The sequence below is a fragment of the Asparagus officinalis genome, chromosome 4, assembly GCF_001876935.1.
Source record: "Asparagus officinalis chromosome 4, Aspof.V1, whole genome shotgun sequence".
Classification (NCBI taxonomy): domain Eukaryota; kingdom Viridiplantae; phylum Streptophyta; class Magnoliopsida; order Asparagales; family Asparagaceae; genus Asparagus; species Asparagus officinalis.
This window is the reverse complement of record NC_033797.1, coordinates 64,709,989-64,720,618: the sequence shown is the minus strand read 5'-3', so window position 1 is coordinate 64,720,618 and position 10,630 is coordinate 64,709,989. Positions and strand designations below refer to the sequence as shown.

At 33.6% G+C, this 10,630-nt stretch overlaps 1 protein-coding gene across 1 annotated transcript in view; it reads right to left on the bottom strand.

The window, feature by feature from the left end:
• Window positions 1-10,630, bottom strand: part of LOC109837598 (2-isopropylmalate synthase A-like) — a 41,594-nt gene that overhangs the window by 4,732 nt on the left and 26,232 nt on the right. Inside the window, 8 exon segments of the mRNA XM_020405912.1 lie at window positions 697-780; window positions 4,108-4,182; window positions 4,320-4,353; window positions 4,710-4,807; window positions 8,363-8,449; window positions 8,530-8,619; window positions 10,446-10,526; window positions 10,600-10,630. The exon segment at window positions 10,600-10,630 is cut by the window's right edge and continues 10 nt beyond it. Coding sequence (XP_020261501.1) covers window positions 697-780; window positions 4,108-4,182; window positions 4,320-4,353; window positions 4,710-4,807; window positions 8,363-8,449; window positions 8,530-8,619; window positions 10,446-10,526; window positions 10,600-10,630 — 580 coding nt within the window.

The following is a 10,630-nucleotide window of genomic DNA, read 5'->3' as shown; positions in this document are numbered from 1 at the left end:
TGATGTTTGCTACTAATATATCATAACATAAAATATAATTTACTATATAATGTATTAATATTTAATAAACTAGTAATAGTTTATTATATAACTAGATATTATTAAATTTTGAATCCATATTATTATCTTCTTTTTGGTCAATGAGTCCATATTATTATCATAGTAACATTTGCTACCAATATATTATTTTATTATTAATAAATTATTTTAATATATAATATATTATATTTTTCATTATATAATAAATTATTAATACTTTAACATTAAACTATATTTTATAGATTTTAATATACTTATAGTTTGCTAATAATTCTTCAAAATGTACATTACAATAATTTATTATAAAAATAAATATAATGCTATATTATTTTTTACAATAACCGTTTGCTAGCCAATATTTATTTTGTCATTAATAAATTATTTTTTCGCATTAGACATAAAATATTATTTTATTATATAATATTATTTAATATTATATATATATATATATATATATATATATATATTATATATATATTATATATATATATATATATTATATATATATATATATATATATATATATATATATATATATATATATATTATATATATATATATATATATTATTAATGTTTCACGTGCAACCAACAACTAATATTGTATTCTCGTATTCAGCCATATAAATGCAGCATAAAAGTTTTTGGATAAGCTAACCTGAATATTACCAAGTGACCACATGGCCTTTGCTTGGATACTTTTACTGGTAACCAATGACTCGATATCAGCATCCGTGACTCGCTGAAAAGAAACAAGAGAAATGTCAAATTGTTATATGAACATGACTTCAAATGATAAACAATGCATGGAAAGGACTTTAAATGATAAACAATGCATAGTATGGACTGAGATTGGATCCAAGCAGCAAGTTAGTGGCTAAAACCCTGTGCACTGTTCGATGCAGCAAGCAGGACATTGGATCCAAGCAGAGTGTTGCCGATTTGCAGTGAAAATCCTCTAAAAGACTTGCTTCACAAGGTTGGCTGCGAGGATCCGTAAAGACGTAGCAAGAGGAATCGGTCCATCAAGTTATGGCATAGTTCACATAGAACACTTCAGATTGGATGAAATTTCCTCGTCATTGTAATCATGCATGGTAGAGCTTGGCCATACACAACTAATGAGGGTTCTAGTCGCTTCCTTGGCGTTGTGGACCGGTGTCCGAAGAAATATATATTATCCATGTACATTGCAAGCAAGAGAATTTATCTACATGAGAGGTTAAATTTAGAGCGTGCATCTGCAGGATCGCCATATATCTCATGGATTTATTTGTTGTGAATCATGTCAGTCATTGTATAGGAAGGTATTACAGTTGCAAGTCGGTGTTAGGCACTGTTGCGGTATATTCCATTGAATTCAACTAGCAATCGGAGGTGATAAAGAACGGTTGCTGGAACTTTGACATGCAACAAAGATAGAGTTCCCAAGTTGGTGCTTGCAGTGGCGGAGTCAGAAATTTCAACAAGGGGTCCAAAAAAAACTTTAAACTCTCACCTAGGAGAGTAGAATATATTCGACCTCTTTTAAAAAATTATTCCATAATTGAGTGACTATGTTAGTTCCTTAAATCTTTTGTATTCCCTCAAATCTTGAAACTTGCTATTTGGTCCGTCAAAATTTGACTTATTTTTAGATTAGTCCCTCCACTCAAGAATATAAATAGCTATTGGAGAGACTAAATTTGGAAGAAAACTCCAAAATATTCCATCTCCCTAAATGGTACACTACATGGTTATTTTAAGGGGGAAAGAGGTTTGAGACAAGGTGATCCACTCTCACCATATCTCTTCATTTTGGGCGTGGAGTATTTGTCTAGGAGCTTAGACCTTTTGAAGCAGGATAAACAGTTTAAATATCATCCTAGATGTGAAAAAATGAAGATCACACATTTAATCTTTGCCGATGATCTATTGCTCTTTGGTAAAGGAGACCTGTATTCAGTGAAGAAGCTTTATCAGTGTGTTACAGACTTTGGTAATATTTCTGGACTTAAAGCAAATAAAGAGAAATCCTCTATTTTCTTTGAAGGGGTTGAAGAATCTGTAAAAGAAACTATCAAAGCTCAACTATGTCTTTCTGAAGGTTTTTTCCATATTAGATACTTGGGGGTTCCTCTAATATGCAAAAGGTTGTCTTATGAAGATTGTAATTCTCTCATAAATAAGATTACTAGCCAAATACAAACATGGCAAAAGCACAGAAAACTCACATATGCTAGAAGATTACAAGTGATCAAGAGTATCATTTTGGGAGTTCAGATTTATTGGACTTCAAATTACATATTGCCAGTCAAGGTTACACAGAAAATGGATGAAATCTGCAGGAATTTTTTATGGGGGAGATCAGATCAAACATCCAAAATTCCCTTAGTTTCCTGGGACAAAGTTTGTCTGGGTAAAAAACAGGGTGGAATTGGTATTTTCTCTTCTTCAGTTTGAAATCTGGCAGCTGCCTTAAAGAACTTATGGAATATTCATGTTAATAGGGAATTAATGTGGATTAAATGGATCCATGGTACCTATTTGAAGCAAAGGGATATTTGGCATGTTAAAGCAAGATCAGAGGACTCTTGGATGTGGAAACAATTAATCAAAGCAAGGGACAAAGCTTTGAATTTTTGTGGAGGAGTTGGAAATCTGATTCAGTTGATTGGTTCTTGTTATAGGGGAGGAAAATTGAAGTTATCTGCTTTGTACCATGCCCTAAATCCAGTCATCAGTAATGTCCAATGGCACAATACAATATGGGAAAGATTGTGCTATCCTAAACACTCATTCATAAGCTGGTTAGCTGTCAATAACAGACTGAATACCCAGGACAGATTGTTAAGAAGAGGAATAATAAATACAAATCATTGCACTTTATGCTCTGATGTTTTTCAGGAATGCAGAAACCATCTGTTCTTTGAGTGTGCTTATTCTAGTGATGTATGGATGGCTTCATTTCTCTTGGAGGTCATGCAATTGGGAGATTTTGATAAACTAGTTTAGTTCAAGACTGAAAGGCAAAGGTCTTAAGCAAAGGGTTAAAAGAATGGCTCTGTCAGCCACCATCTATGCAATCTGGAATGAGAGAAATATGAGTCTTCCAGCATCTTGTGAAAGGTATTAAAGTTGATATCATGACAGTGCTTCTAAACTCAACTATCTCTTCTGATAATGATGTATGGATTCACACACTGTAAAACATGCACATACATGCACAAAAATTGCACATCAGAATGACTGGTTCAAGTCTTCACTGAGGAATCCTAGGGAGGAAAGAATTCTAGGATCTGTTTCTTAGTTATACGGATCAATCATGTACAGGTTTCTTGATATCTGTTTTGTAGTTACTGTGTCTTGGCTATAGCTCTGTTTCTTTGAGCATTAGCTGCAGTCTTCTGTTATCTCACACTCATGTTGAAATCATTGATGTACATACAACTTTCATATTTGGAGATGAATAAAAATTTCATTTACCAAAAAAAATAAATTTGGAAGAAGAAAAATATGAGAATTGGAGGGGCTGATAGTCCACAACAATAAATTTTACTTGTAATCCCTGCAATTGCTACTTCTAACCTTCTACTATTAATTAGAAGGATTAATTTCAGAACAAGTGAAGAACTGAGGAACCTAATAGGAACAATTGTGGGGCTAATTTTAAAGTAACCTAAGAATTAGGGTACCTAATAGTAATTTCCATGATTTGAGGGACCAATTCAAAATATGAAAGATTTAAGGAACCAATATGGAATAAAACTCCATTATTCATGTGGGGCCAGGGCCGTATTGGGTTTCTTACTAGCTCCGCCCCTGGGTGCTTGCAATATAGTTCCTAGAGTTTTGACACAATGTTTGTGACACTTCACATCTTGTCGAAAAGTGATTCATTTGGTTTGCTCTTGGGGCCTTGGGCTAATGATACCAAGTCATGGTCTTTTCTTTGTTAAACTGTTTTAAGGCATAGTCAAAACTAAAAAAGCATGTAAATTAGTTTGCATTTACAGCACAAGCTAAAATGAGATAGTTCAAAAAATAAGCAATGCAAACTACTAAATATTTCAGGGAAACATTATCGTACCTTCTTTGTTTTAGCAACCTCCTTAAATCGCATGAATATATCATCAAGATCTTTTCCATCTATATCGTAACCTAACTGAAATATGATAAAAGTGTATAAGTTTTATACTAAATAACTACAATGGATGTTGTTTTCTCCAAAAAAAACTACATAGGCTGCCAACTAAGACGTTGACAATCAAATATAGCGTATATACAACAAAAGAGTATTACCTTCAACAATTGAGTTTTTATTGCATGCCGCCCACTACAGAAAAAACGAGAAAACTAAATTAAAGAAGAAAAACATTACTACCATAAATCTTGAAAATTATGAAATATTTTTCAAGCGTCATTCGGGTGTATCTACAGGTACTGAGAAGACGAAGCTTGTAGCAGTACTACACTACTACTCATTGATTCGGATATCTATACTAGACACTTATGTTTTCTATCTTTCTTCTTGTCTTATGTTTTTTCTTTCTCTTCCACTTCATTTATATATTGTAACTATTTGTCTAATCAATAAATTCCCTGTGCACCTTGCCCCGGTTACTAAAAAAGGTAACAGAAGAAAACAAAAATATCATATAAATCAATCAAATTGGTCTATGAAAGTCATACCTAAGCTTCCCAAGAACAATGGACTCATTGGATTGAGATAATCCAATATCTTCATGAGATATAATTTCATAGGTGCCCCTAAATTTAAGAACTCCATCCTGCAAAGCAGAGTATAGTATGAATATTAAAAAGAGAAAAAAAAATGAATATTAAAAAGAGAAAAAGGGGTTGAAATTGTATTGATGTCCAGAACATAAACAGGACATGAATAGTTCATATACAAATTTGAAAGACAGGCAATAATACATTTGTTCTTGCTTGACCTGTTCGGCGTTGATGGTTACTCAACATCTTGAGAATACGAGAGGAGAACAACAAATACAAGTCTACCTTGTAATATTGTTCCAGACTAACCCTTAAAGCACGATTAAAGTACAAAGAATACATGTTTGATAAACTTAATCTCGTAAGACACATATACAGAATCTACCTTGTTATAACACCCATTTGATGAAAGAAACTGAAAAAAGGGAGGATACGTTGGGTATCAACTCAAACTCCAAGTCGGATACGGTTTTGAAGGGAGGATATGTTGGGTATCAACTCAAACTCCAAGTTGAATGCGGGTTTGAAGGCTAGGCCCAATCCTAGTAATTTTCTTAGAGGCCAAATTAACTTGGCGGACAATTTTGTACTGTGTCTTTAATACTTTGTATAACTTCATGAGAATTAGATAGGATTAGAGATCTACCATGATTAGGAGATTCAGTCTCATCATGATTAGGAGTTTGAATCCTATTCTAATTAGAAAGTTAGACTAGAGATAGAGTTTTGGTTTCCCTATATATAGTTTTCTATTGTTGGAGGAAAGACCAAGGAGAGTAGAGAGAATGAGAGAGATAATATTCTTGTAATCAAGGTTTTAGAGGGTGTAACCAGGTTCAATGGTATTATGAGAGAAAGGGTTTGACAATATTTGTACGAGCAAAAGATTGTAATTTGGAGGTAATAATGGATTGATTTTGATCCCGTGGTTTTTCCCTGTTGAGCGTTTTCTACGTTAAATCTTGTGTAATTCTATTTATTGTATTTGGTGATTTTTTAGGTCTTTGCAAGATCTAAAAATCCCAATAAGTGATATCAGAGCGGGGTTCGATGGTTCGTGAAGGTTTGGCTGGTGTGCATATGGTGAAGGCGTCAGCGGTCGAAGCGCGGTGATCGATATCGAGGGAAACAAAAAAGATACTGTAGCAGGGAATATTGTAGCAATAGCGAGAACACTGTTCACATGGGTGAGGGTTTGCTTACAAACTTTTAAATCAAATCGGACGATGCAGATTAATTTGTCTTTTGATCGAGAATTTAAAGGCGGGTTTTGGTGATCCAAGAGTTGTTCCTAGGGTTTTTCGATGTGCTGAGTTCATTTTTGACGTCGGTTTAATCAAATTCAATCTCTATAGTGATTGGTTTGAATTTTAATTGTGATTAGAGGATGATAACTTCTTCGGGACCGAAGTTCGATATTCCGTTATTCAACGACAAGACAAATTTTACAGTATGATAATGCACGGTTCAAGATATTCTTGTGCACTAGGGTGTTGATCAAGTTTTGGAGGAGAAGAAACCTGAAGGATTGAAGGATGCTGAATGAAGCTCCATAAAAAAGAAAACGATTAGCACAATTTGTTTGGCACTCGCCCCCGAGATCAAGTACAATGTTATGAAAGAGACCATACCAAGGGGGCTGTGGGAAAAGCTCAAGGGGATTTATGCATCAAAGTCAATGACCAGCCGATTGTGTTTGAGGATGGAGCTTTTATTCGTTGAAGATGGAAGAAGGTATTGTAATTCAAGACCACATCAATACCTTTAATCAACTAGTTTGGCAACTTATGAAGAGCAGACGATAGTCCTATTGTCTTTCTTACCGAAGTCGTATAAGTCGTTAGTTCAGACGACAATTACAGGGAAGCAAACTTTGAAGTTCTACGATGTGATAGCACTCCTACGTGAGAATGAAAGTATGATGGGAAAGGAGAGCGTATCTAATGGTGATGAGAGTGCACTAGATTTTTAAGGTTCTAATCGAGGGAGGAGTAAGAAAAGATGTGACAGTTATCGAGGAATGTCAAAATCTCGGGCCCGAGACAACAGCAAAAGGGAGTGCTATTATGACAAAGAGAATGATCACATTCAGTTCAGATGTTCCTAGATGTGAGATGATTTAAAGAGTATTAGACAGATGAAGCTTCAAGAAAATAGGGAAAAGGCGGACTCCTCGGAGGTTGTGTGTGATGAAGATGTGGTGTTGTTGATACAGAGTACAAGTACTGATGTGAGTAACACTTGGGTGTTAGATTCTGCAACCTCTATGCACGTTTGCAAAAATAAAAATTATTTTGACACATTGAAGACAGATAAAGAATTTAATGACGTGATTGTTGGAAACAACGAAAAAATAAAGGTTAAAGGTGTTGGAAGTGTTCACCTCAAGCTTCACACTGGGAATGTTAGAATTCTTCATCATGTGAGATATGTACCATTATGTGGTGCTAATTTAATTTCATTGGGTGAGATGACATCGTGTGGGTACAAGTATGTGGATGAAGGAGAGTGGTGCAAAGTGTATAAAGACTGTGATTTAATTTTACGAGGGAGGAAGAATAGCAATCATATTTGCTATTTAGATGGGCGATCTGTTAATGGTGTAGATGACTCTTCTCAGACTCTTATCCACAAAGGAGAGGTGAAGAACAAGAAAAAGAGAAAGAGTTTTTCTGAAACCGTTGGGACACTTGGAGATTTTTCGTCGAGGAATGATATATTGGGTACCAACTCAAACTCTAAGTCAGATGCGGGTTTGAAGGCTAGGCCCAATCCTATAGTTTTCTTGGAGTGCAAGTTAGAATTATGTCTTTGATTCTTTGTATAACTTCATATGAATTAAACAGGGCTAGAGATCTATCATGATTAGGAGATTTGAGTCTCATCATGATTAAGAGTTTGAATCCTATTTTAATTAGGAAGTTTCTAGAGATAGGGTTTTGATATATATATATATATATATATATATTCTATTGTTAGAGCAAAAATCAAGGAGTGTAGAGAGAAGGAGAGAATATTCTTGTAATCATGATTTTAGAGGGTGTAACCGGGTTCAAGAGTATTGTGAGAGAGAGGGTTTGACAGTCTTTATCCGTATAAAAGATTATTATTTGGAAGCGATAGTTGATTGATTTTGATCTCGTGGTTTTTCTCTGTTGAGAGTTTTCCACGTTAAATCTTGTGTGATTCTATTTGCTACGTTTGGTGATTTTCGGGTTTTTTGCGAGATCTGAAAATCACATCAGAGGAAAAAAATATTGCATTAAACTAAACAGAAACAGATGCAAATAGTATGTCAAATGGACATTCCTTGGGTAACCAAAAACATGAATCCAAGCCTTAACCATGAATTTCTTCCCCAAGTGTCAATTTAGTAGGCTAATTAGCACTAAATACCTAGTAGCTTCCCCCACTTTGCACTTATATACGTTCACTTGTTTTTTTAGCTTTTATATACCATAAGGTTTGTAAAATTAACACTTTAATACCTTCTATTATGTAAATTGGAGAATATTTCCCCGAATATTCTCATGTGACACCCAAACATTTTAACTCTTAAACCTACTCTAAATTCTATTTTAAATATGTAAAAAAAATACTATTTTTACCTGATGAATGCCACTTTCATGGGAAAAAGCATTTGCTCCAACAATAGCTTTATGTGGTTGGACATGCAATCCAGTGTACTCCATGACCTTGATAACAATAAAACAATGTTGATCCTCGAGTGCACATACAGGAGAAAAAGTGTAGAACATAAATTAAAAAGATTTACCATCTTGCTTATTGGAACAATATGCTTAGTATTGATTCCAGTATAAAGGCCTCCCAATATTTCTTTGCGACATTTTAAAGCCATGACAACCTAAAAAGTTTGAAAGAAAATGCTAGTCAAACGTAGCACAAGAGAGAGAGGAAAGAAGCATACCTACTATAGCATAATCTGTGATAATCGTACGATATCCATATAACATTAATTGGTCAAACGCAATGGGCTGCATGAAAATCTAAAGGAGTAACGATGATTCTAAATATTAGGGTATTCTAGGTCTACAAGAATGTGCATCATTTCAGAGCAAAGAGAATAACTCGATCTGTCAGATTCTACCACAGCTTTGAAATATCTCTACGTAATATATATATATATATATACCTCTCTAATCTTCCATATTTGCACATTTACCCCTCAAAAGTTATTAGGGCTTACGATATTGTGATATTTGTGCTTATTGAATAAATAAATTTTTCTATTGCACACTTCTTGAATATATGCATAAGTTTACTTGGTTGTGTACTCAATTATATAATACATGTTTACTTTGAAACACTATTCATGCACTTCTGGACGTATATCCTACACTTTACAACCAGTTGTTGAAAATCATTCAACATAGTTCTTGTTCGTTTCAACCCATACCCAATTCAGAACTATGCTTTTTAAAGACATGTTTGGATATCTAGTTAAAAACAAGCAGTTCTCCAATTTATTATCTCAATAAATTGAAACATAAAAATGTTAAAATGCATTTAAATTCTCATAACATGTCAATCAAATTCCATTTGTATTTCCTTTCTTTTTCCTTTCATTAAAATTTTGCTATAAAATAATTTACGTAAATTGTCTTTTTTTGATGGAATGGATATTTAGATTTTTTTTTCCTTTAAAATTTCCAATTTTGTAATAATTCCTTTAAAACAAATTGAAGATAAGCATTCATAACTTTGCCTTTCATTTTTTTTTCAAATCTCTCAATCAAAAATCAAATTCCCCATTAATAAAGAAACTAAGAAGCAATAGGCTTAAGTGAGAATAATTAAATATCTTCTCAATTTTTTTTTCTATGTTCGCGAAGTGAAGCCTATGTATCATTAAATTAACAAATCTTTTTGAAATTAACAAAATAGAAGACTATGCAATTGATAACAAGTTTAATTTATTTGATCATTCATGGCAGGAGCCCCCCAGCCGAACAATCATGTACTTGTCCCTGCTCTCCATTACTTTATTAGCATAGGATCCAAATCCATAGGTTAAGAATTGATTGGCTACCCGTTGTACTACAATAGGTGTATCTGCAAATGAACTTTTATCCCCATTTTCCGAACTATAAGACAACAATAAAAGTTGTACGTATCTACATTCATTTTATAACGCATATAAAAGTGTCATTTTATTTGCAAAGATTAAACAATAGTGACACAAATAATAAGCATAATAAATCACAACACATATTTATGTCATTAGATATGCAATTAAATATAATTAAAAAAGGCTTATAGTCCAACGTGGATAGTGAGAGAACCTACTAATGAGCTTAAAAACTAAATCATAGATTTTAATTATGATGATGATTAAATATTTATAATAGTGTATAAGTTATAAAACTTCATAGTTAAGTGTGTTTTAATGAGAGTAATCCTAAGATGGGTGACCTTCTGTGAAGTTATAGTATTGAATGATGATACTTTCATATATATGTGTTAGAAGTTTTGTGACATGTATATTTATCACCACTCTCTGTAGAAAGATGCACTTTACACATGCTCTAACCACATTTTTGATATGTATCACACTCTATTTTCACGACACGAAAATATGTTGCCTTTAGAGATAAAAAAATATATCTAATTTACAATTTTTATTGTAGTGTACGTAGAATCAACAAAACAAAACAAAAATGAAAAAACTACCTCCTCAAGCGCCGCATTTCCTGCCCTTTCTCCAATACCATTAACACTAACCTCCAGCTGCCTCGCCCCGCCTTCAGCCGCCTGCAATGTCATCAGAAAAAATGCATCAAGATCGGAAATTTTAGGGTTTAGGGTTTTGAGAAGGTAATCGTACGGCGAGGGTGTTGGCGGTGGCGAGTCCGAGG